The sequence below is a fragment of the Pocillopora damicornis genome, chromosome 1 (genome assembly GCF_964200805.1).
Source record: "Pocillopora damicornis chromosome 1, jaPocDami1.2, whole genome shotgun sequence".
NCBI classification, from domain to species: Eukaryota; Metazoa; Cnidaria; class Anthozoa; order Scleractinia; family Pocilloporidae; genus Pocillopora; species Pocillopora damicornis.
The window spans coordinates 1949207-1975000 of NC_142670.1; the positions used below are offsets into that span (position 1 = coordinate 1949207).

Genomic DNA, 25794 nt, shown 5'->3' on the forward strand with positions numbered 1-25794 from the left:
ACACTTCTAAGCACCATCTTATTTACATAAGATCTTAATATTTTTATCATTTTATAAACCTTTATAAAGAAAAATCCTGTGTGGTCCCCTCATGCCTCACCCTCCCCTCCCCAAACGCCTCCAGTGTGCTCGAATCCCAAAGATTAAACCATCCGATAGCGTGAATGACGCAAATGTCCTTGCCACGTACGTGCCAAAATGCTTCCTTCTTACCATATCCTTACTGTGCAAGATGGGTCAACCAACATTTCAAGCTGTTAGCTTATCACGTCGTTCAGGGCATGTGGCAATCTTCAATCTGCTCGGCACGTTCCAAATCTTTGTTTTGGTATCCACATGTTCCAAAGAAGAACTCTATTGAAGATAGCAACGAAAAAGAACAAAGTTCCAGCTAACCCGATCTCAGTCTCCATAGGACAGAGAATGTCGAGCGGAGCGCGGAATCTGTTGTAGCCTGTGTCTAACAGCTTCTCCGAGTATTTAACTCGTTTGTGATAGCTGTTTGTTTGTTTGTTTCTCTATTTTGCGAGAGGGAATGGAGACTAGCTAAGACATCTTTGGAAAAAGACCTTTTCAGCTATACCTTTCTTCTTTTTGCCTAGATATTCTACACATAAACCCTTTACGATCAGTTATTAAATGTTTAATTCACTGGTGGATGATTATCCAAGAGTGTTGGTACTGTTACTGTCAGGCAAGGATGGTCAGTTAAGCTTGCGAGCAGGCCTCGTAATTTGCACTGTAGGACGTATGTTTCTCCGCTTACAGGAAGATTTGAGACGAGTTGGGAAACACGACAAAGTGTTTTCCAGCATTCCAGACATTTCATTTGTTTTCATTGGCTCTTAAACGTATTTTCCTATCTCCTGATTGGCCTCTTGATTACTTTGGTAAGACATTCATCGAAAAGTGCCCTTTATATCAAACAAATTTAATTACTGCATGACGTCAATACGGGCTCTAACATAATGAACACAACAAACAATCGAACTAAGAACAACCTAAAGCTCCCTTTTCACATTCCTTTGTCATTGAAATTATGGCACATAAAGCTAGGCTGTCTATAAACGCAAATTGATTTGATGTTTGCTGCGAACATCTGTGACTTTGCATGAAAATTTCTACTGCGAACTTACATTTTTATAATTGGTATTGGACATAATCGATTCAATCGATGTTTCGTATTGAAAGCTGCAGATAACTGTCAAGTAAATGCTTGGAAAGGTTTTTTTGGGGCAAATATCTTTCATGGTGATCAACTTCATATCATGGCGAATTATGACTATAACAAAGGCTATCGCTGGTTCCGTTTTGAAAAAGATTCGGCCATCGATTCTTCTTTACCGCCATTAAGCAGCTATCGTAATGCGAGAGAAGTAAACTCTATTCTATGGGTGTCCAACGCTGAACATGTTGCAAACAACGAAAGAGGACATGTCCACAGCGACTCCAGTGTCATCAGCAGAACCCATGAACCTCCTTCGCTTCATCTGCCCATTCTTCTGACAGGTTATGAATCGAACACATCACAAACAGCGCCTACTCTTAGACTACAAAAAGCTGCTGATATTGAAGATGGTTGTACAGTGTACAGTCACAGAAATACTTTGGCACTGCCTGTACCAACCCCAACTGTGTTAATGGGATCGGAAGCAAGCGCTGTCAGTCACCATACTTCTGTGAGCAAACGGACACCGGTTATCCGAGCACATAAAGCACGGAGCAAACGTACATCAGCACGAAAATCAAGATTTCAACCGAATCTTGGAACTCAATCAGATCTTCAAGATTGTCTATTTATTCAGAACGGTATTCAGTGTTTTCCAGCGGGCGGTAAGGGATTTTTGTCGCCGCAGAAAGAAAAAGACATCAACGACTGGATAAATGGATCAAAAGCTAGCAAGGAGTAGATTAAATTCCCAATAGTACCAAGAGGAATAGACTCCAAAAAAAACAAAACCTCTCTTACGATGGAAAATAAAGTTCATTTCCTCGAGTTGAAGAATTGTTACGATTTTACCCGAGAACTGACGAGATCGCTGTTCTCAATATTTAACTATCGTAATACGGTTTTTTCAAAGCGTAAAAGTTTTTCAGAACAGCTCAAAACAAAAACGTAAATCAACAGAATACTTAATACCTTTGTGTTTGAAAAGTCCTAAGTTTTCCTTTTCCCTCTGTTTTTTTAACTCACTTGATTGACCAAAACAGCATTTCTCCTCACAATTTCAATATCGTATCAAGCAAACAAGTGATGTGAATAGAGAAAAATATCAGTGGGGGATTATCAGTTGATCCAATACCAAATTCTCCGAACTAACACCATAAGAATTGTAAGCCAGACAGTAAGGAGAATTACTACTGTTTCATGCTACATAGTTTGGATAGTTAAACTATCATTAAAATTGAGTTAGAAATTTTTGATATCTAATCCTTTCTGGGATTCCTCAAGGATTCTTCCATTCCTCACACTTGTAACTATTTCCCTCTTACTCTCATGATCTCGATATAAATTCTCACAAGTATGTGCCATACATTCCTTACAATTTAGGTTATGAGAATTTCAACAAAATCTGAGTTATCTTTCAGGCAATATTTTTCTTCTCTTCTTCCCACTTTTCTGCTTAACCCTTTAACTCCCAGATCAAATTTGTAATTCTCCTTACTATCAACCATACAATTCTTATAATGTTAGTTCAAAGAATTTAGTATTGGATCAACTACTTATCCCCAAATTGATATTTTTCTTTATTCTCATCACTTATCTGGTTAATATTGTATCGATATTGTAAGGAGAAATTCTGTCTTGGTCACTGACAGGAGTTAAAGGGTTAACTTTTTGACCCCTAAGAGTAGGATCTAAGTGCAATCTTACCCCTGAATCACAAATTATGATCACAAAAGTAAAGGAAATGATCACCAACTAAAGAAGCTCTTGATTGTTAAACAAATTCTCCTTGTCAGCACCTTAGGAATTGTATAGTGAACAGTATGGAGAATATGCATGTCGATGTTAGGGTGTAAAGAGTTAAAAATGTATTGATGACATGAGCAGAAATCACTTATCAGTCACCCCTGAGCTAGCCTCTACCAGGTACTCTTTTTGAGGGTGTGAGCTAAGGAGTAGACAAACTACAAACAGCAGTTGTGGTTGTCAGCAAAATACTATCAATTTTATGTCTGCTCACTTTCTTGCTAAATTCCTCTTTTTCTGGGAGCACAGTGCAGTCACCCCTGGGAGTGGAATGGTTTTTCCTTATTGATTTAATCAGACTTGGAAAATAGTTTTTCTTCTGAAAATTATATCCAGTGTTATTCCCTCCAGCGATGACCACATTTGCAACATTTGTAGAATGTGGTCATGGGTTCATCTGCTGACCGAGTCTGAATCTGCATGAAGTAGGCTCTGTCATGTTCACACTTGGGGCAGCGCTCTGTTTTAAATTTAAAAAAATACATTTAATGGTTGGTATGGCTCAAAAAGTCCCTGATCTAGCCCAGGTAAGATCACTGTGAGGTGCTATTGGACAAGACATGTTACTCATGGCTACCAGGAACAGTCCTCTGAAGGACTACCCAATGCAGAAAATCAGAACACATGATCAAGAACTTCAAACAAAATAATGGAAGGTATTTACCTTCTGTTGAGTCGACATTTTCCCAGGCTTCCTTTCCACCTAACACATCATCAACCTCTTTCAATTTTGGATACTTTTTACTTGATATCTGTCAGAGAATTGTGAGAAGTGATAATTATTTAGAACATGGTTTAACCCTTACACTCCCAAACCAAATTTGTAATTCTCCTTACTGTCAACCATACAATTCTTGTGATGTTAGTTCAGAGAATTTAGTATTAGATCAACTAATTATCCCCAAATTGATATTTTTCTTTATTCTCATCACTTTTCTGCATGAAATTGTATTGATATTGTAAGGAGAAATTCTGTCTTGGTCACTCATGGGAGTCAAAGGGTTAACATACTCAGGAATCCTTAATAAGTAATATTAGTGAATAGCTTATATCTAAAGTAGCTGTCTGGAAGTAGAGAGCAGAGCTCTCGAGTTGGTTTGCATGGTTCCCTCCAAAAAATTGAGAAATAATGAAGTAGTCATGATGTGCATTCCTTTATTCTGAGCATGTGTGGAGAGATTCCATGTTACTGGTCTGTGGTTGGCATATGAGTATGTACTGTTTAGCTGAACATTCATTTTATTATAATCACTGGTTAATTTTAATGAGCGCACTGTTTATGTTTATTGTTGTGGATACACTCGGTTTAAATAAATATATCTCAATAATGATCATGATGCTTGTTATGTAAAACATTTAATTGATGATGCATAATCTAGTTGTTCAGTTCAGTTTCAATCAAGTTAACCAGAGTTAAATGCTCAACCCAAAAGTCTTGAGAGCTCTGAAAGGCTTGCCAAGGGGCAGTTCAGACAATTAGCAGGCCACAAAATACATATCTGCTATGTCTTTGGAAATGATATGGATGGTTTTTCATGGGATGTATGGTGTAAAATAAACTCTCTTTTTTTTTGTAAAAAACAACAACAACAACAAAATCAAAGAAGACAAAAAAAATTCAGCAAACAGTTTTGTTTTGAAAGCGAAATTAATATTTGCACACCACATTTGCTACGAAGGTCAAAATGCACCCAGTTGAGAGGATTGAAAATTGAAGTTTTGAAATTAACGCAGGACAGTAAACGAACCAATTAACCTGTTATTTCTCCAAGTCCAATAAAACAGAAAAAAATAATCAAACTTCCCTGAGGGGTGTAAATGCACGTGTAGGTAGGAGTAGTTCTATGAGTATGTCAGAAAGATAACAACAAATACGTCACCTTTTTTGTGATGTTGTAAACATAAGGACACGTTTGACAAGCAAACCTATACGAGGATGGCCCAGTTCCTTCCTCTACAGTCAAAACATTCGAACAAGTTGGGCAAAATAAAAGCATTTTGCATCCTTTTTCAAGTCATAAGTGAGTTTTGAGTATGTACGCTATGTACCCAACACCAAAAGTCAATTTGAGAAAGAGCCGCTGACCAAATCGTTACTTTGTTCCTTCAGCTTGTTAACGTTTCATTTCACATTTGTAAAGAAAGTAAGAGTCAGTCACTGCATTTTTGAAATTATCCTGGAAACAAATGTTTTTGGAATGCCTCTTATCTAAGAAATATGAAACGATTCGAAACATTGATTCTGCTGAAGTCATACTATGTTTAGTTTTTTTAGGGAAAAAAGAAAGTTTCCTGAACCCACACTTTGTGATAGGTCTGCCATGTGAATTCACTCTCAAGAAAAAAATTTCCCTTCTTTTTCGAAAATCTTACTGATCGTTAAGACCTAACTTTCGTGTCATTGTATCAAAACCAAAGTACTGTACTCACAACAGCCATTCACGAAGGGACGAAAATATATTTTGTATCTCAATGAGCAAATAAGAAACTTAGATAAAAACAAGCGTCTCTTAGAAGCTCAGCATAACGCAAGTTTCAGTCCAAAATTCAAAATCGAACAGGAGTGCCCAAAACCCAAAATCGGTGTCCGAAATCCAAAATCGGACACCGGAGTCTAAAATCCAAAACCACACCCTAGCCCTAGTGTCCAAATCCAATATAGAACACTAGTGTCCAAACGTCAAAATCGGAGATTAGTGCCCAAAATACTAAATTGGACACTTGTGTCCAAGATCCCAAATCGGACACTAGTGTATAAAATGCAAAATCGGACATTGGTATCTAAAATCGGACACTTGTGTCCAAACTCCAAACACGAACTCCATTATCCTGCAAAATTCAAAGTCTGAGTAGACTCTGTGGAACGGAATATTTCACTCCAAACATACTTCTGCAAACCTCAAAAGTAAAAGAAAACTTAGTTAAGATGAAAATCAGTTTTGCAATAACGTCTAAATAACGTTTTATTAAAGCGTCTGTTTATTGATTTGAAGCATACAAATGCTTAACACTCCACATCACCGGAAAGGGGATCTCTACGATTCCGCACAGTTCCGAGATCTGATTTTCTATTTTTTTTCCCCTCACTCTGTGGAAAGGACAACTTTGTCGAGGGAAAATATTGTTTTGATTTCATCTAAAGACAGAGATAAAGCTATAAGCCTGATCAGGGCTCCTAGCCTAATAACTTATTTTTTCAGAAAAATCGAAAAAGAGATTTGAATTCGCTTCAATATGGCCTATATAAGCTAATAAGCTTGCCGCAGTTTTTTTTTAATTATTTGGCGAAAATATTTCTGAGTAAAAAGAAAATTTATTTCACAATCACTATTTGTTATTATTATTTTTCACTGTCCAGAGAGCGTTGATTTATTTTTTAAGACTGCATTAAGTGCCATATAAATGACGTTTTCATCTCTCGTGTAATAAATATCACATTGTTCAGAGACAGAATAAGAAAACAGAAGAACTTTGTGAAAACAGACAAGGTGTCAAAAGTGTCAAAACCGAGAAAGCTCTGAACAGTAAATTTACTTTCTGCAAACCTTTATCGCACTTAACTGTCGACGTATAAGGAATATACTGTAATTAGGTGATTCATTTTTATTAGCTTGGATACTGAAAATCGTTTTGTTATAGTTATTCCTCGAATTCAAAGTGATAAGTGAAAAATTGTAGTTATAATCTGTTAGTAATTTGAGATGTCAGCGGAAGTACTTAGCGGGACATATTTGAAGAATAGTACAAAGGGCTTGTTCACTCAACACGTTCAAGTCTGGGCTAATTATCATTAGAAAGACTTCTTTGCAAAGTCCATTGAATTCGTAATTATCTTCGTTCATTCGAGGTACGCAGAGTAAATTCGAGTTAATGGTGAGAGATAATGGGAAATTTTACGCTGGCCTTACACCGGAAACACAATTTGTCGTGCGTGCCGTTCAGGAAAACATGATATGATATAGAGGTCGTATTAAGCCAATTTTTTAGATCGCATCTTGAAGACCAGAGGAGATTGTATTTCTCCGAGCACTGGGGAATTCAAATAAGTAAACATTGAATCGTGGCGAGTTAAAAAGGTTTCCTTATCGTCTGTTCGACTTTAAGTTTGTGTGTTACAAGGAGCACAACATTCGATGATTTTGGTTTATTTATCAACAACATATCTACGCACAAAACTGCTTCAAGGACCTCAAGGTTAGTCGTTTTAACTAATCAGCTTATATCTTTTGTTACTAAAGGTGTATTTACACAACTTCCAAACATTTAATTGCCCTTTTCGACTTTAGTGAACGGTAGCCAACGAGGTCCGCTTGATTCAGATTGAAAGGCCTTTTTTGAAGCTGTTACGGCGACAATTCTCATGTGTTTCCGGCCGTAACGCAACACAAAAGAACAGTTTATTTTGATGCTGTGTTTCTGAGCTATTTATAGTGTAAATCGCACAAACGATACCTAATCGAAAGTCGTTGAATTTCTGAAATATCCGAAGATCGACTCCAGCAGAGCTTTCCGTCTGTTCCATTCAGATTGTTTGTCTAAGAAACATCCTAGGAGGAAACTGAAGGAAAGCACTTGGTAGCTATTCAAATAACAACCTCCTTCTAACAACAGAAAAATACCAGACAAAGCAGGTTTCAGCTGAAACGACATATGTTGAAATGTGATGTGATGTTAGATTTTGAGCAATGCGAACGGTTTGCAGAAGAAGTGAGCGAATTATCGTCTACGAAATCAAGTTAGTGGCATTTCAAAGTTGTTTATAATTTTCTACCAGAGTAATGTATTTCTTTTACAAAAATAATTGCATTTTTTGATTTGTTTATTGAAAATGATAAGCGTACCAATATTTGCTTTTAAACGAAACGTTTGCAGTTACTGTATATGAGTATATTTGCCATAATTGCCTCTCTGAAAGCTATCTGGTCTTTGCTCGCAAGCTTATGCAATAGTTTTTCATCCCTAAAGTAGAACTTGTCACACCGCCGAATGAATTCTCCCTAGTCTGTTCCAAGGACCGATTTTAAGAAAGTCTTTGTAATTACCGTTCCTGCAACTTGTCTTTTGAATTGATCGGTGTGTTTGCATCCAAGATGGAAGTATTGATAGTTTTGTAAATTAAAATACATTAGTATCAGGAAGCAAAAGGGACGAAAGAGAATGGATACGTTTGTGAGTTGAGTTCCGCTCTATTAATTGCGAAATTTTAAAACATGACGCTTGGTTGTCTTTGGACTCGTCAAGCTGCCGAGATTTATCATGAAGAGGGTCCTAGGCGTTCAGTGTGTAACATAGGGCAGCGAGGGCGCGCAAATATATTTCTACCACTGAAAGAGCTCTTTTCAGCTTTGCGGCATAGGAAAGTGGCGGAACCTCAAGTGCAGAAAAGGAGCCGCGCGAGGCGACTTCAAGCACCTGTTTTCTCGCGCGATCTTTATGGACATCGATGTTGTTCCAACGCCTCCGTTCCTGTAGCAGAAGCGTAGCCAGGTTGTTAAAGGGAGGGGAGACTTAATGAATGCACCCTTTAAAAACGCAAAAGACTAATGTCTTTCGTGCGCGCAAATCCGAAGACTCTACATGTCATATGTGTCAGTGCTAGATACTCGATTTGTCGGTGTCCGACAAATAGACGATATGTGTAGAGACACTTGAAGGTGGAAAGACGCCAAAGTACACTACATTTCTGGCATTAAGAATTAAACCGTGCAATATTTTGCGAGCAAAAGTACGATTTTTAAAAATTCTCTCGTTGCCTTTCGTATCTTCCCTCTGAACAAGTAGGTGGGTAGATATCGCACTTACCGACTGCTAAATTGAATTGTTCAACAAGTTATCATGCTGTGGTAATTTCAATTCTAATTTCACCTTTTTACAATTGCAGATATTTGTTGTCATACCTGACAAAAGAACTTCACACCACGAGAAGACTAACTGTCCTTACAAAGCTTAAAGGCTTCAATGTTGCTTGTTAAAGAATCTTTAGTACTTCCTCGATTCATCCTATCACTCGCTTTATTCACCGTTGTATACACCACGAATACTTATGAACCAGATAATTCTCATGAGTTCGGTGCTCTCTCCAGCCCGACTCCGACAAAGGAGGGCCCTTCAGCATCACAAGTGGCGAGAATTGAGGGCGACGTTTTCCTGGGAGGACTTTTCCCAGTTCACGCCAAAGGCAACGGATCATCTTTGTGCGGCGAACTAAATGAACAGGTCGGAATTCACCGTGTGGAGGCCATGTTGTATGCAATGGATCAGGTAAATTTCTATTTTCATTTAAATGTTTATTAAAAGTTGCCTTGGTGTTGTACTTGCGCGTTCAGCGAATGTGAATATTTTTTGTGGTGTATCAGTCAAACTTGGATCCCAGCTATCTGCCACTTTCACTACAATTAATTCGTACTATTTCGAATTGATAAAATAAAATGTAAGGACCGAGATCTCGATAATTTACGCATATCGCGTCCCTGAAATTTGGGTAATCAAGGATCTATATTTAGCTCTGTTCACTGGATGTCGCAAAAAATTTAAATCCATCGATTGTTGTGTCGAAAGTCTTCTCCAAGACAGCAGTTTTTTTACACGTAGTGCTTACAGGAATGTAAATCTGGTTCTGGGTTGTAGTAAGATGGAAAGAAAAAGTCTAGAGCGGGCACGGGACGTTTTTAAGCTAAATAAGTATTCGATCTTATTATGCAATCATTCGGACAATCATATTGTACATTTCACTGTTATTCCTATTCCTGTCTTTAAATCATTGACAGTGCTCAATAAAAACATCATCCTTTGGTTTTTAAGAACTATATTGGTCCATGAATCTTTTCAATGTCACTCTAAATATGCATTTTTTTCCTAACAATTTTAACTGATACTTTTATCCGCTTATTGAATGGTACAATTCAATAATGCACGGCAGAAGGATTTATAAACGTTAGTTTCGTTTTTTTTTCTGTAAAAAAAAAATAGCTGAAAGACATCTTTTTTGTAGTGAATCGAGTTTCTCGATCGATTTGAATTTTAATGATAAAAACGTCATCGTTGATAATCGGATCAGTTTTGAAGTATTTGTAAATCGTTCGTCTGATTTGGTAGACAAAATTATATAAAGCAAACCGACCTCAGTAATTTTATACCATTTGCTATTTAGCTGTCTCGTCAATAACAAATATCAAATCGAACACTTTCTAGCGTTCCATTAAATCTTTTATGATCACATAATTTTTTCAAAAACTTTTCAACCAAAACAGGAGGATATTTTTTTTCTTTTCGATACAGATCGTATTAAACTTCAGGAGTCTCTACTTTCTGTGACGTCATGCTGTGACGCACAGCATGTGGTTGTTGATATTGGAATCATTTCAAACTCAATATTTTCATTGCATGTCGGTATCTGTGTCATCAGGCTTTCAAACAACGTACACCGCGTGGCACCTTGACAAATCACATTTGTAAATGTCAAAAAAACGCTTCTTGCATCTAAAGGAGCAACCACTTTCGAAAAGGTTTCCAAAAATTAGTTCCTCTTGAGGAATCGTCAAGTGTTTGGACATTGTCGACTTGGTCTCGCTTGCTTTCCCGCCTTTGGCGCCAAGCGCCGATCACGTGATGTATTTTTGAGTTCTGATTTCCTGACACTGTAGTCTACGTTTTCCTATTACTGAGCTCAAACTTTCAGTAAATAAATATTCGACTTGATCTGTCAATGCGTGTAATCTTTATTATATGACTCGTAAGATATGGTTTGACTAAAAGAAAAAGGGAAACAATAACACTCAAATTAAGGAAACTCAACGAAACGAATACGAAACGAAAAACTGCTTACAAGATTTATGAGCCTGAAGGAAAAACGTGACAAAAGCGAAACGCGAAAACAACGAACTCGAGCATATGGTCTAGACCATAATAAGCAAACTAAACCCAGTACCGCGTGGGTAGGGCAAACTAAACATGACGTACATTGCAATCAACACTTTCTATATTTAAAACTTGCATCCTACTGTATTGAAAACAACACTTTTCTTTTCTCTTCAAGGTGAACAAAAACAGCACTCTTCTCCCAAACATAACCCTAGGCATGGAAATTCGCGACGACTGTGGAACAGTAAACACTGCTTTAGAACAGTGCCTGAATTTTGTGCTTGGTACACTGACCAATAGGGAAGAAATATGCAGTTCCCTGGTAGGGACCCCTGAGGTGAAGAAAAAATCTGCGCTGGTGGGGGTAGTGGGGCCATCGTACAGCATTACTACAGTACAGGTAACACGACTGTTTGGGGAAGTTTACAGCCCCTATCTGGGTTATGAGTGGTGTCTCTACGATTGTAATAATCATATTGTGACAACACTTAGGTTATAACAGTGGTATCATTTGCATTATAGGTGGCCAGCCTCCTTCGTCTGTTTGAAGTCCCGCAAGTCAGCTATGCTGCAACAAGCGCTGAATTGAGCGACAAGGACAGGTTTGAATACTTCGTGCGAACTGTCCCCCCGGACTCATATCAAGCGCGAGCCATGATAGACATCATTACATTCATGAACTGGTCAGCGGTCTTCGCGGTTCATTCGCGCGGCAGCTATGGTGAACAGGGAATGGAGATCTTGGAAAAATTCTCGGTTATGAGCAACGTTTGTATTGCTGACCATCGGCAATTAGAACCAGATTTTACTGAGGAGGAATATGACCAGATCATAGAACGATTTCTTACAGAGAAGGATGTTCGTGTAGTTGTGATGTTTTGCAATGCTGAAGATCTTCGTTCAATGCTCCAAGCCGCTAAAAGAGCGCATAATCGAGGCGAGAAGAAGCGATTTATCTGGCTTGCAAGTGATTTTTGGGGGACAAGACTTCGTCATGTTGAAGGTTTGGAAGATGTCGCTGATGGCGCCATTACCATCGAATTTCAAACGTTTGAAACGCAATTAAAGCCATTTTACATTTATTTTTCGAAGCTGAATCCACTGAACAACTCAAGAAACCCTTGGTTTAAAGAATACTGGGAGAAGCGTTTCAATTGCAAATTTGGAAAAGGCCCGTTGTCAGGAAATCCTCGTTGTCTTTTCCCAGAGAATCGTTTTTCAGTTCTGGACAGATTCGATGCTAAAGTTCCTTTTGTCATCGATGCGGTGTTTTCATTTGCGCACGCGCTTCATGCGATGCACCGAAACATCTGCGGCCCAGTACCAGGCCTCTGCCCGGCCATGAAGAAATTGGATCGCTCTGTGCTATTGTGGTATTTGCGGAACGTGTCTTTTAATGGCACAACTGGGCTGGTGAAATTCGATGCCAACGGCGACAGTGCTGGAAAGTACGACTTCTACGCATTTAGAAACTCTTCCAGTGCTTACTATACGAAACTGGGAAGCTGGGTCGAAGGAAAATTGACGATGGACTCTCACGCACTTTACAGAGAAAATAACTACCTTGAATCACATTGTGGAAAGCCTTGTGGACCCCACGCTATAAGGCGCATACGCGATACGGTCTGCTGCTGGACATGCGAAGACTGTGACGCAGACTCTTACGTCGAAAATGACTTCACGTGCAAGACTTGTGACAAGGGAACTAGGCCAAATGCTACGTTCGACGGCTGCGAACCTTTACATGAAGTATATCTCAACAAAGTGTGGATCGTTGTAGTTGGCGTATTTGCGTCTCTAGGAATTCTTGCCACTGTCATTGTTTGTGTTGTGTTTCTTAAATTCGCTCAAACACCGCTCATAAAAGCTTCAGGACACGAATTATCCATTGTCCTTCTTGCTGGAATACTACTCTGCTACAGTTTTGCTTTCGTGATGGTTTCGAATCCAGGCAAAGTTGTCTGCGCGATTCAAAGATTTGGAATTGGTTTGTGTTTCTGTGTGTGTTATTCTTCCTTATTAGTGCGCACGAATAGAATTGCGCGCATTTTCAGCGGGATAAAATCACCTTCTTTCATTAGCCCAAAGTCTCAACTTCTCATAACTGCCGTTATAATTGCTCCGGAGCTCGCCATGGCCATCACAGAGCTCTTGATTCGACCGCCGAAGGCCATTGCATCATACGAGCAAAAAGACTTCGTACTTATCAAATGTAACATAAGTACTGTTGGAATGGTAAGCTTGTTCGGCTACAATGCCGTCCTTATAATATTTTGCACATATTACGCGTTCAGAACTCGTAAAACCCCGTTGAATTTTAACGAGGCTAAATTTATTGGTTTCTGCATGTACACAACATGCGTGATATGGATCGCTTTCGTCCCGGTGTATTATGGAATAGGAGGAGGATTCCAAGCCATTGCGCTGGCTTTCAGCTCTGTTATCAGCGCTACAACAATCTTAATCTTTATCTTCTTGCCAAAAGTCTACATTGTGTTATTCAAACCCGAGAAGAATATCAGGAGCAATTCCAGACTGCGCTCAAGATCAAAGTCTTTTGACTTAAATGTACCGGAGGCAGACATTGTTTTCAATGGTAAGTCTTCGCTGAATGAATACAGCGGTCAAACGTCTGCGTACGTGCAAACGTTGTGACGAAGCGCGCTTTCAGTTTTCAGAACCAAGTTGGCTCACACGAGTAACAAACAACCATACAATCCAGTGATAAGTCACGGTGTTTGAAAGCGAATAACTTTTGTAGTAAAGCCCAAAACAAAATGTCGAATCAACAAGATACCCGCACTTGTTTAAGCTCTGTGTTCGAGTTTTCATTTTCCCCATTTCTCTTCCCTTTTAAAAGATTCCTATGAACTTTTTCAATTATCATATGCCTATTTTGCTAGACAACGGTCGAGTCCAATGCCTTTCTCTGAAATTTTGTTCAGGAGACTGGCGCGCGGCCGACCAGAATTGATCTCCTTTAGCGTGCCTCACGTTTGACCGCTTGTTTGCCGAATGTTGATTTCCTCTCTCTCCAGCTCGATCTCATGAGCAAAAACTTTTTCTAACCGAAATACAAAGCCCCTCAATCTCCCCTGAAACCAAATCTTCAATATTTACTCCTCGCTCGTACCGTTTTTCTGTTCTTTACCGACTGGGTTTTTAATGATAAGATAATCTTGAATATACGATTCTGCAGGTCAGTCTTTCCGCAAGTTTAACGGCAGCGCCCCCTCGACGCCAAGTTTAATCACGAACAAAACGATCAAGAACGGAAGAACACAGCATCTGAGCCAACCTCAGGTACCCAGTTTCACAGCAATTTGACTTCTGAAACTTGGCACTGTTTCCAAGGACGCTTGAAAATAGCATGAAAATGTCCTTCATTTCCAGAGACAGAACCATTCTCGATAGAGATTGGATGATAGTGAGCCAATCAGAAAGCAGAGCAAAAAAAGCGGGAAGATGATCTTTGCTGAAAGGTGTCGGTACGCATGCCACCCATAAAATGTTGTAGGTGAAACGCGTGCGAAAACATGTAGCAGGCGGATAGAAAGAGTAATATGGATCCGGTGAAAAGCGCGTGAAAACAAGTCGCGGGTGGAAAGAGCGAGGGAACATGGCGCAATTGAAAAGTGCAGAAAACATGTTGCAGTTGGAAAAGGAAGCTGAGCAGACTGAAATAAAAGGCGCAGGAATGCAGAAGACAAAAGTCAAAGTTTATGGGAAATAAAAATCATCTAACCGATGCTAACGGCGAAAACTTATGCGTGCACTATGATACAGAAACCAATGGTCCCGAAAGAAGAAAGGAGTCTCAACTGTTATAACTGATATAGTATTTTCTAAAGCATCTTTTGCAAATGGCGGTTATGCCAGCAAAGGCAATTTGCTCACCTGATTCGGTTGTAAAATAATAATTTCAAATTTGTTGTGGGTTCATCTCGAGATGTGTCAGATAAATATATCAAGATTGTCAATTAGTGTAATTGTACAGAATACTTCTAAAATGTTGGCCAATTTGGTGGAGAAATAAAACCAGTAGGGTTCCCACGGAATAGTATATCTTTCAAATTGAAATTTACCTTTTCTGTATTTTTTTCCTCATCATAATTTTCGATGATAAAAATTTTCTTTGACATGCAGATGATAATCAATTTTGTTTCGTTTAAAAACAAACACTGAAACAAACAAAACAGTATGATCAGTTTCCTCTTCGTGAAAGAAGAACCCTCTAAACTGCGCCACTTTCGTCACGAATGGCTTCGTTCTCCGTCTATAGTAGCGGTACAAACTAGTACTTGGGAGGCATGAGTTCGAATGTCGTCGAAAACTGAATTTTTTTCAGACTTCTTCTCTGTAATTGCTTCAATTGCAGCTCGCTTGCGAGAATCATTGTGGTTACTTAAGTTTTTTTTCCAATTCGCTCGGGAAATTCTGGTGAGAGGTTTACCTCCTCGGAGGTGAAGAAACGAAAACTTAAAATATATAATTCAGATTTTGGCCCATGCTTTGAAATAATCTTTTGGTATCAGAAAAGATTATGGTTGTTGTAACACGAGAATTAAGTAATTAAAAACAAGTAATTCCTTAAATATGCTAAAAAAAGCATGTCTGAAAAGGGTTTTTTTTTGTCTTGTGATAAAATATGATAAATTAGCACCGTGGACCGGTGCAAGGGACGATCACTCAGTGTGAGACGAGGTTTCTTAATGGGAGTCGAATCAACGTCCTACCATTGAAGACAGACATCAAAATTGAAAACACGGCTCTTGGCACGCAAATCTCCCTGGGTTACTTCCATTAATTTAGTTTCGTAAATCCATTTTACGGTTTGTTTATGTTTTCGTTTTTTAATTTGGGGATAAAGGATCCTGTCGCAGTAAAAAGATCTTTTAGCACTCTGGCGTGAGAAGAGAAGCAATGTCACTTTTAATTCCTGATCAGAAAGTTATTTTACTTTTCCCGACACTTCTTACAGTTCTTAACACAAAAAAGAACAAATAGAAAATTGAGTTACGTTTTACCACCAGCGTAAAGTCACCTTTGTCCTTTGTCTTAATTGAGAATTTCCATCAGAGGTCATTAAGCGACACGTTCTTCAAACAAAGAACTTATTCATCTCATGGGAATACATCCACTACGAATTTCTTTTCACCAAACGACTAGAAAACCTTAACGAAATAATCATTCTGACGCATTTTTTTGTTTGTTAAAACTGCAAGAAATTGATCATGCTTTTTTGCAAGTAGGAAATAGAAGGAAAGTTGTAATAATTTTGACAGATCTGTCGTGTCGCGAGCAGAGTTTGCGGAACAATGGCCACACTATGGGATGCTATCAATTTGTTTTAGTCCAGTTGAATCACTATGGCAGGATGGTAAGGTGACGACCAATCATAAGCCTGAATAATATTTAGTTTTATACCACCCGAACTGGTGGGACATTAATAAAACATTCGTCGCCTTTCAGGAATAAACAAGAATCATTCCAAGTTTTAGCTGCACATCCGAGACGAGGAACAGAATCCTATCGAATTCAGGTATGTTGGCAAATTTTGCAGATGCAGTCAGCTTTTTTTTCGCTTTCATTTGAAATCTTTTTTTTTTTCGGGTTTCGTAAAGTAATTGGTGCGATTTTAACAACCTTGCTATGTAGCGTGTTAAAGTGCAAGGTTTTGCAGTAAATTATCGGCCATAATTTGTGTGCGGGAAATTTACGGGGAAGACTCTTATGGCGAGGCAAAGCTACTGCTGAACAAAGCTGGTAATAGATTTGTAAATTGGAAAAATTATAAAGATATTCATTATTCAAAGTAAAACAACTTGCATCTCTTTCAGAATTGGTTTGTTTTCTAGTGAACTCTTATTTCAAACATGACTCAAATTTGAAGCATAAAAACCTTCAACTTTCTCGATAACTTAATTACGCATTTAAGGGGTGTGTTTCAAACAGAAGTTTACTTCGCTTAACTGACAAGTGCGCTCTGTGATAAATTAAAGTAATATTCACAAAAATGACCTGGAAATACGGTAGTTATTCACTTGTAGAACTATATTTAATGTGATTTATTTACTCTGCGTGGTACGTAGTTGGGCTCACAATCTTGTCTGCGGTACGATTTAGTGAGGCTTTTGAAATTTAAATCAAGCCCTTGACTTTGTTTGGGCCTGTATCTGGCTATCGCAGCCGCATAAATTCCCAAAACACTCGCTCATGTAGTGGTAGCAATCAGTAAAAGTTGTCCGTAAACCACATGTTTTAATCCGATATAACACGTCGCATCATTTGCAACGTAAATAAGAGGCAATAGACGATTGACGGTAAAATGTTATCGTCTACCTGTATCTGCACAGTTCTGCCGATTCGTGCCGTGTTGAATGTCTTCAAAATTCATTCACTGCAGAAACGAATGTTCTCGGAAAAGACTGAACGCGGAACGGGGAACAGCGTTAATTCAACAATAGATTAGGTTTGGGTGTTTCGTTTGTTATTCGTATTAATGCTTGTTTACGTCGAGTTGGTTTCACTTTTCCATCCCTGCGAACAATTCAGTGCAATCATTTCTTTCTAATGGTCCGAAACTTTGATTGTAATGAGCCAGTTACACTTTGATTAATGTGTGTTTCAACCTTCAATATCTTATACTTAACAAATTTGTAAACAGAACAAGTTAACAAAAAAAAAGGCTACCCCTTAATTTCTGATTTAATTTTGACTTACCTTTTATTTGATTTTTCAATTTTAAATTAAAATCTTAAGGGTGATTTAAATTGAGGTGTTAATTTCAAGCCAGCTGGAGCGATTTGCATCACAAGTGAAGCTTAGCATTCAATCTATTCGACAGCAGTATTTAAGATCCCACAATCAATTCTTTGGTGGTGTCAGTTTGGGTTCAAAAACCTTTACCTTTAACCTTTTCATTCTCAGAAAAGCTAAAAATATGATTTCTTCCTACAAAATTATAACATTATACCGAAATCAGACGCTGAGAAGAGACGAATGCATCAGTCCTAGAGTTTTATCGAAACATATTTAAAAACGAATTCTCCTAACTTGTTCAAAGAGAACCCGGTACAGGCAACAATGGAGAAGAACAGATTGGACTAATAATTTAAAAAAAAATCCTCACTCTTGGTTGGTTATGTCATTTTGAATGCATTCGATGCATCTTTGTGTACGAAGGAGAAAAGGTGTGACTTTGTATGGGGTAAAATTATCCGGCGGGATCTCGTGACATCCTGAGGTAAACGTGCTCTTTGTTCAAGTAAACCGCTGGCTAAGTATTTAGCATTACTGAAAATTGTGAACACTATCGAAATCATTTTCTCTTCTTCAAATTTTTTTTGCCAAAAACACACCGTTTTAGCTCCACCATCAGTGAAAAAGAAAAAAATTGCGTTCCAACCTGAATAAATTTTGCATACAAATATTCAACTTTTTGTACAATTAAAGTGAAGATTCACCTGTTTAAAGATTAAATCAATTGTCTTTTGCTAGTCTAAATAACGCTTATCTTTTATCACATTTGCCCAAACCATGAACGATCCAGAAAAATGTATACAACATTCATATGCAACACCATGGATTGATCGACAACATTGAGAGATACTCCTGAAAATTGTCTCATTATTTGATCAATTTTTTTTGCATTTAATTTTCCAGTTGTGTTACATATTAGTACCCGTGGATAGCATTTAGCCGCTCGCTCGAGAATGAAACAGTTTTTTTGTTTTAATTTCGCTCAGGCGAATTGATGATCGCTTCGTAAATTTTTTATTAGGACAGAATTTAACAATGATCTTGATTTAAAGACAATTCCAAATGAGGGTATGTTTACATAAAATCTCGAGACAAACCCCAAAGCAACGCCTATTCCATATAATTTTAATGTTGTCGGTATATTTTTTCTTAGCCTGTCGCCTGTGTCACAGCAAATTTATTGATAACAAAGTCTATATTCCCATAACTTTTTAAGATATTTATTTTATTTTCTCTTTGTTTCTTTTCTGTGTTAAAAATGTATGCATTAAATATTAATTACTTTGCTCTCCAAAGAAAACGACCACTATTGTAGCAAGATCTACTTTTCTGGATTTTTCCAGTCTTTATTTCTTCAAGATAAGCATCAAATCCGCCCACAAATGTACGGTGGGTAGCTCCACTTCTTCAAACTGTGCGAGGAAGTCTTTTACCTTGCTTCTCCGCGCTGGTCTTTTAAAACTGTACGTGCCATAAAAAAAAATTCGCGGTTGAGCCTTGATGTGGTTAAAATTTTTCGCAGCAGGATAGAACACTATACAAGACCTGATTTATTCAGATGACAACAAGTAAGACGCGTTTTAGTGACATACAAAAGCTTCGTGAGTATCTCTCACTTGTCGGTGTAAGTGTCGTGTGCTTTCTGAAAAGAATTGAGTTTTGGTTTCGCCTAAGTCACCCAATGCGAGACTAACTTTTGAACCTTCGAAATTCTCAACTTGTCTGTGGTTATTGTTTCTCGTTTTCTTGCTGTTTTTCTTTCTTACCGACACCCTCTTCTCAATTTTATTGCAGATAAGTCTTTCGAAGTCGGCTCATCCGATGGGCGTGTTTTCGCATCCAGAGCTGCGAATCTCCTCCTCGCGTGGGCTCAAAAATATGAAGCGACGACAATAAAGTTTCCCAACCACTATTCAAAACACAAAGACGATAAAAATTCGTTCATCTTTGCTTCACGCACTCAAAGGTAAGCACAAATTATTCAACTCCAGCATCTGTTGTAATTGCCTCTGGCTCACTTATGCGGGATAGCCTTGGAGTTCAGTTCAGCTACAGACCATGTTTCATAATTTCATCTCTTGATCTTCAGCCGGAGAACAAAAAGCTTTCTATTCTATGGTGAACAAATAAACTGGAAGTGTGAGAAGTTCTGAAAAGATTAGATCTAATCTCACCATCCTGTAGCTGTTGCCTTAAGCTTTCGACTTTCTTTTTCACTCAAGAAACTTATCAAGCACAGCCGGCCGGTGAAACTGCTTTGTGTCACTTACTCACACGATTACCCGAAGGCCAGTTGCGTCGTTTTCGAGTCCTCGCTGGCTTGTAATCTGAACAACATCACAGTATTTACAAATCATACCAACGTTACTCCTGCGGGTTGGATTCCGTAATGACATTACGTCCATGCATAAAAATATACTCTTATTTCTTATCTAGCTTGATTGTTTACAGATAATGGAAATAACTCAATTTTCACAAATGCGAACTATCGCATACCATATAGAGCGTAGTTTGCAGTATGTTTGGTAAAAGAGGGCTATAATTTATACATGTCTTGTCTGGCATAAAGCGAAAAAAAAAAGATAATGAAAAGACAGTTCGCGTGTTCATCAATTAAATCCCCCTTAGGAAAAAGCATTGTGTCAAAATTCTTGCGCGCGTCAAGTAAATGAAACTTACGCACGCAAAAAAAAACGACATGAAAACCGGCTTAAGTGAATTTACCCAATTGTAAAATTCCATGGGTACAGCGTTCGGCAAAGCATTCTCGTTCACATCTTCTAGCGAAAAAAACATTAGAACCTAGTACACTCGTAAAATTTGTTATGTAAACAATTCTTTGAGGAGCAAGATGTTATTAAATACAGAGTGCTTATTAGCTCCATACCACAGTGACAATTCCACGCCATCTTAATCAAGCCTTTCTTGATATGCAGACTGCCTCTCAATTAATTAACTAGTTTCAATTTTCGAGAAGCTCTATGTTCCGATCTCTGACTAGTAAGGAAGACGAAACAAGTTAATGCAACAGAATTTTATGTAACTACCATCAAGAGATTTTAACTCTTGATTTACCTAACAGCAAACGATTACAACCTCCCTTGCTGTTCCCGCGGTTACCGGTCAGTGGTGCTCAGTTCACTTCATGTTACGACACTTAAAGTCAAATCTTGATGATTAGATAAACGAAAAATTATTCGAACAGAGAGGAATGACAATTTAAAGATCAAATTGATTGTTGTATGTTTTCATCAAGATCTTATCACCTCTATAATGTGGGATATTTTTTAAACTAAATTGAACCTCTAGCGCAAGTAAATTAGTTGCTTTAAAGAATTGCTACCTGCTAACTAGGATTTGCATGAGATCCTGATAACATGAGGAGTGAAAGTCTTAAGGCTGGAAAGAACAAAGATGAACGTTGTTTCGCAGATGGTAAATTACTGGAAATAAAACGAGTTACAAAAACTACTTTCAATCTTTATTTTGATTCAGTCGTTAAACAGCGGTCATCAGTTACCTCTCGTCTCCTCACTAAAATGCGTGCGGGAAGAGATGCATGAAGATCTTGGAAGGAGAGAGCTGCAGTAATCACTTGTGCGCATTTCAAACCTAGTTTCATGTTCAACTTATGAATTTAAAGGATTGATTAGTTGTACCTGTAGGGCTGGTAAAAAGTAACTTTTCTTTTTCTCGTGATTTGTCGTTATAGACTGGTCGTAAATTAACCCACAGTAATGCATGCGCTCTCAGTGGCCGCATCGTCACGAACTTCCGGTTATGATGGAGACCACTATGGTAGAAGTGAAAATTTGTTGCCGGAACCCTATGGCCCACAATCAGTCACAACAGCGGATACAGGAATAAGAATTCGCATCAACGTCCGGGGACTTGTTTTCGAAACCTATGAACAAACTCTGGCCAAGTACCCTCAAACATTGCTCGGTTCGCCAAGCAAGCGGAGGGAATATTACAACACTCTGAGCAAGGAATACTGTTTTGATCGTGATAAAGTTGTGTTTGATGCCATACTGTTTTTCTATCAATCCTGCGGAATTTTATCATGTCCCGAGCACGTTCCACGGGAAAGTTTTTTAGAGGAAATCAAATTTTTCCAGCTTCATCAAGCGGACTTGAGGTACAAGCAGGAAATTGAACCTGAGAAGGTGAAAGATGTTGAAGAGGAGATGCCCGAACATCCGATTCAGCGAAAAATTTGGAGGCTTTTAGAATACCCTCACACCTCCATTTGGGCGGATTTGCTTGCAAAATTCAGTTTACTTGTGATAATATTATCAACGATAACATTTTGTATTGAGACTATCCCGAGGTTTAATCGGCGCACTGTTTGTCGTGATGTCACTTCGAGCTCCTTACACAACAATACCAACGGTCATATATTGTCACGTGACCTCTACAACACTTCGCTGGGCGATAATCACATCAACCTGACAGAGACACACTGTACTGTTATAGAACGTGGTACCTATTGGTCAACGATCGAGACTGTCTACGTAGCATGGTTTACGTTTGAATATGTTTTGCGACTTATTGCTGCTCCAAATCGAATCAAATTTATGACTTCCGCCTTGGGTTTAGTTGACTTTTTAGCCATTTTGCCATTTTATATCACTCTTATCTTCGAAGCGGATGGTGTCTTGATGACGTCATTTCCGGTTTTAAGGATAATTCGCCTCATTAGAGTGTTACGAGTCCTGAAGCTTTCTCGCTACAGCAAAGGCTTGAAAGTTCTCGCTCAAACATTAGTTATGAGTGGAAAAGACCTACCGTCGCTATTAGCAGTTATGATTATTAATGTGATCCTCTTCTCCAGCGTCATTTACTATGTTGAGAATGACGTGAAAGACAATGACTTTGATAGTATACCAGACGCCTTTTGGTGGACGATAGTCACCATGACCGCAGTGGGTTATGGGGACAAGGTACCGAAAGGTGCTCTGGGTAAATTAATTGGAGCCATCTGTGCTGTATCCGGGATAGTTGTTCTGTTTTGTTTCCCCACCCCTGTCCTGCTGTCACACTTTGAGGAGATGTACAAGCTAAAGGGAAGTAGTCCGGCGAACAAACAGAAAGGGAAGGAAAAGCAAAACAATGGGAAACAGGAGGATGAAAGCAAAATGAAAGACACTGAAGTCACTCTGTTGGGAGAAGGAGAAAGAATTGAGATTTACGTTTAATTTTTATATCCAAATTGTTTAGGTATGGTTTCTCTAGACCCCTGAAAAAGGTGCAAAGTTTTCAGAGGCGAAAGTTAAGAATCACAGTTTTGTTAGAAAAAGTAACGATATAAATGATAATGAAAAAGAATCTCATCCCTTACCCAGCTTTCCCTCGGTTTTATGTAAAATTTCACAGACAATGAAAAGATGTAGGTACAAGATATAACAAGATCCGTAGCTAAAAGACGAAGACTAGCTGTGTAGCAGTCGAAACGTTGTAATCAATAGAGTTGATAGCCTGACTCTATATCGCGAGGCATGCGATTTACGTTCAATTATAAAAGACTTTCACAGAGCAAAAAGAGTCACAAAGATTTTGATTAAAACTGCTCGAGACTCACCTGAAATATACCCTCCACCTGAAATATACCCTCCACCTGAAATATACCCTCAACCTGAAATATACCCTCAACCTGAAATATACCCTCAACCTGAAATATACCCTCAACCTGAAATATACCCTCAACCTGAAATATACCCTCCACCTGAAATATACCCTTAGCATTGCTTGGTGTTTCTCAGTATGTGTCCTACGAGTAATCAAATTTATAGTTTTGAGACGAGAAGCGAGCTGTTATCGACTGCATCACTGTCGTACTAATCTTGAAAAGTTCACAATACTCTACCAAGGTCCCAAAATTTGGAAATCTCTCCCAATATCGATAATTCGTTCGACTAGCTTTTGTGCATCTAAAAAGGAAGATGATGATTGAATTTTAATGAAATGAGTCTGTATTGACAAAGCCGCATATCCACAACTTAATCACAAACCTATTGACAACCGAGGTGACCTCCCACATTAGTCTGGTGGTTTCGTGGAGGTCTCTCCGCCTTACCATACTGTTGAAATTGCATTAACATTCGTTCTGAAGTGGCTGATAATGATAATGATGATGGTGATGAAACCAGGGTAAGTAGTTGGTTCATCAATTTTGAAGAGGAAGAGGCTACTTACGTGTCACGTTAATCACGGTTTTATCTGCTGGCGATGTAAAGTTACGATCAAAGCTATAGAAGACAACTAACAATCTTATTCCTTAGTGACAAAATTAATATTATTTTTGCGGATTCATTAGATAAAAGATACTGGGGAAAAACGCGGGAAGAACACGTGAAGAGATCGTAATCGCTAACAGACTTTAAGAATCTAAAACAATGTTTTAAACCCATGTAGAAATTATCTCCATGGGATTAACTCCCGACGTTATAAATTCATGAGAGCCGAGCAGTCTCGAAATCCTTGTGCCTCGTGAACTCTGAGAAGTGCCTGATGACGCCCGATGACGCCTGATGTCCCAGGTTTAACGGTGGACACGAGATTTTATTTCGTCAACTTCATTGACAGTACAACGATTTGTGCTGGAGGAAAAGGGTGAGTTCGTAATCTAATCAATTTTCAGCATTTCCCTTTTTTTCACACAACTTCTTAAAGATATTCGCTCTTTGGTTATTTGAGTACTCTGGGAAAAAGTTATTTCACTTGTAACTTATACTTAAAACTAGAAAACTACTCAAAAAAAAGCTTTTTTAAATAAATTTTAATAAGTCACGACTCAGGCAGCCAAAAAAAGTACACCTCGCACGCTAGACGTGCCTATGATTAGACATCAGAGTGGAGGCATGGGGCGAGATTCCGTTACCTTTGAATAAGGTGAATATGAAGTCATGCCAAGCTGGGGCCGATTGTAGAAAGTAGATCGACTTTGTTTGCAGATTTTCACTGTTTTTATGATGCGTCGACGTAGGGGATGGAGAGAAAGAGATTTTGCCGAAGGTAGGCACTTAGGTTAGCTTTTTCCATGAAAAACCGGGGCATAGTTTCCCGATATAGTTTGGAAATAGATCTTGATATTCGATCGAGATCACGCACATTTATACAGTAATGCATGAAGTCCGTCCAATTTGTGCAATCTGGAAGCTTTTTTAACTTCGATCTGTACAGCTTTTGACTTTTGATCAAGATCTGCCTCAGAAGAAAGAATCTACAAAGATCTCAGTACCTGATTCGAGTATTCGTGGGTAGCTACTATTTCAGGCTGGGTTTCGAAAATCCCATCACAACTTTGGCGCCCGAATTTAATTTGTAATTTAGTAAAACATCGTCCTAAACAATAGAGAATCGGAAATACACTCGTAAATATTTCTGATACCCGTAAGAGCTTGATGCATCATCTGTACAACACATTTACACTCATATTGGCGAAGTTTCTGCACAGCCCTACATCTCCATCATGCATACAGTTCTTGAAAACCATAGGATGCCTTTGGGAATACGGTTTTGTTTAACCCCTTAAATTTCCAAGATCTGATTGTTAATTCTCCCTTCTAGCTTATAGATATTTCCTTGTAAATTAGTTATGAGAGCATGGTGCTAGATCAAGATAGTTCTGGAAGTTGAAGGGTTAAGGGGGCTATACAGAAATCTTTCTGATGTCATCAGTTATCATTACTTGACCATTTGATATTGTTATAAAGTCATGACGAAATGTGTTTTAACCCTTTGAACTTTCCACTCTCAAGATCTCATTAATAATTCTCCTTACTGTCTGCAGTACAATTCTTATGATGTGAGTTTGGAGAATTTGGTTTTGGATCAACTAATAATCCCATAATTGATATTTTTCTTTATTCTCATCACTTGTCTGTTTTATATTGTATTGATATTGTAAGGAGAAATTCTATCTTGGTCTTTAAAGGTTAAATCCTAAGAGTGACCAGCATCTAATTTCTCCTTACAGTAATACTGCTGAATCAATCATAAAGATCATGAGAATAAAGGAAATGATCACCAACCTAAGAAGCTTTGATTGTTAAACAAATTCTCCTTGTCAGCACCTTAGGAAATGTATAGAGAGTTGTATGGAGAATATACTTACTGATGTAATGGTGTGAAGGGTGAACAATCTCTCTTTGTGGTCAGCAGTTGAGATGCTATGATTTTCTTAGAGCAAGAGCATC

General features: G+C 38.4%; 5 protein-coding genes across 13 annotated transcripts in view; 4 read left to right on the plus strand and 1 right to left on the minus strand.

Moving 5' to 3' along the window:
• The first annotated feature begins 215 nt into the window (after positions 1-215).
• On the plus strand, positions 216-1996 carry LOC149051253 (uncharacterized). Its single transcript, XM_089198272.1, has one exon. It carries the CDS (start codon positions 1269-1271, stop codon positions 1908-1910), a length of 642 nt encoding a protein of 213 aa, XP_089054398.1. The 5' UTR covers positions 216-1268; the 3' UTR covers positions 1911-1996.
• LOC113671994 (DNA-directed RNA polymerase III subunit RPC10) lies at positions 1966-5038 on the minus strand. The gene is made up of 3 exons (XM_027188264.2): positions 4855-5038; positions 3639-3726; positions 1966-3434 (listed from the first exon to the last, which is right to left on the minus strand). Exons 1-3 carry the CDS (start codon positions 4969-4971, stop codon positions 3313-3315), a joined length of 327 nt encoding a protein of 108 aa, XP_027044065.1. The 5' UTR covers positions 4972-5038; the 3' UTR covers positions 1966-3312.
• A 1699-nt stretch (positions 5039-6737) lies between these two features.
• LOC113672198 (metabotropic glutamate receptor 3) lies at positions 6738-14570 on the plus strand. 3 transcript variants are annotated; one of them, XM_089198460.1, is made up of 6 exons: positions 6742-7168; positions 7501-7709; positions 8856-9235; positions 11010-11234; positions 11357-13430; positions 14034-14570. In XM_089198460.1, the coding sequence occupies exons 3-6, from the start codon at positions 8933-8935 to the stop codon at positions 14159-14161; spliced, it is 2730 nt and encodes a 909-aa protein (XP_089054586.1). In that variant the 5' UTR covers positions 6742-7168; positions 7501-7709; positions 8856-8932; the 3' UTR covers positions 14162-14570. The 3 variants fall into 3 exon arrangements, with proteins under 3 accessions (XP_027044280.2, XP_089054586.1, XP_089054590.1); XM_027188479.2 differs by lacking the exon at positions 7501-7709 and having other exon boundaries at positions 6738-7168; XM_089198464.1 differs by lacking the exons at positions 6742-7168; positions 7501-7709 and adding an exon at positions 8232-8699.
• An 865-nt stretch (positions 14571-15435) lies between these two features.
• LOC113672219 (potassium voltage-gated channel subfamily A member 2) lies at positions 15436-22933 on the plus strand. 6 transcript variants are annotated; one of them, XM_089198628.1, is made up of 4 exons: positions 15436-16214; positions 16307-16376; positions 19391-19562; positions 21309-22933. In XM_089198628.1, the coding sequence occupies exon 4, from the start codon at positions 21334-21336 to the stop codon at positions 22792-22794; it is 1461 nt and encodes a 486-aa protein (XP_089054754.1). In that variant the 5' UTR covers positions 15436-16214; positions 16307-16376; positions 19391-19562; positions 21309-21333; the 3' UTR covers positions 22795-22933. The 6 variants fall into 6 exon arrangements, with proteins under 6 accessions (XP_089054754.1, XP_089054745.1, XP_089054774.1 ...); XM_089198619.1 differs by having other exon boundaries at positions 15436-16376; XM_089198648.1 differs by lacking the exons at positions 15436-16214; positions 16307-16376 and adding an exon at positions 16401-17306.
• Positions 22934-24450: 1517 nt separating this feature from the next.
• The window catches only part of LOC113672003 (uncharacterized), a 12516-nt gene continuing 11172 nt past the window's right edge, over positions 24451-25794 (plus strand). Inside the window, exon 1 of one of the 2 annotated variants that reach the window (XM_089198526.1) lies at positions 24451-24610. In XM_089198526.1, the coding sequence (XP_089054652.1) occupies positions 24565-24610 (46 nt within the window). In that variant the 5' untranslated portion in view covers positions 24451-24564. The remainder of the gene's footprint in view (positions 24611-25794) is intronic. The other variant, XM_089198533.1, reaches the window with a different exon arrangement.

Excerpts from the sequence above, each read along its gene's own strand:
- LOC149051253 (XM_089198272.1), top strand. The coding sequence starts at position 1,269 with ATGGCGAATTATGACTATAACAAAGGCTATCGCTGGTTCCGTTTTGAA.
- LOC113671994 (XM_027188264.2), bottom strand. The coding sequence starts at position 4,971 with ATGCTTTTATTTTGCCCAACTTGTTCGAATGTTTTGACTGTAGAGGAA. Across the intron at positions 3,727-4,854 it reads TTTACAACATCACAAAAAAG|ATATCAAGTAAAAAGTATCC; the intron begins GTGACGTATTTG and ends ATTCTCTGACAG. Across the intron at positions 3,435-3,638 it reads AAATGTCGACTCAACAGAAG|AGCGCTGCCCCAAGTGTGAA; the intron begins GTAAATACCTTC and ends AATTTAAAACAG.
- LOC113672219 (XM_089198619.1), top strand. The coding sequence starts at position 21,334 with ATGCATGCGCTCTCAGTGGCCGCATCGTCACGAACTTCCGGTTATGAT.
- LOC113672198 (XM_027188479.2), top strand. The coding sequence starts at position 8,933 with ATGTTGCTTGTTAAAGAATCTTTAGTACTTCCTCGATTCATCCTATCA. Across the intron at positions 9,236-11,009 it reads TGTTGTATGCAATGGATCAG|GTGAACAAAAACAGCACTCT; the intron begins GTAAATTTCTAT and ends TTTCTCTTCAAG. Across the intron at positions 13,431-14,033 it reads GGCAGACATTGTTTTCAATG|GTCAGTCTTTCCGCAAGTTT; the intron begins GTAAGTCTTCGC and ends ACGATTCTGCAG.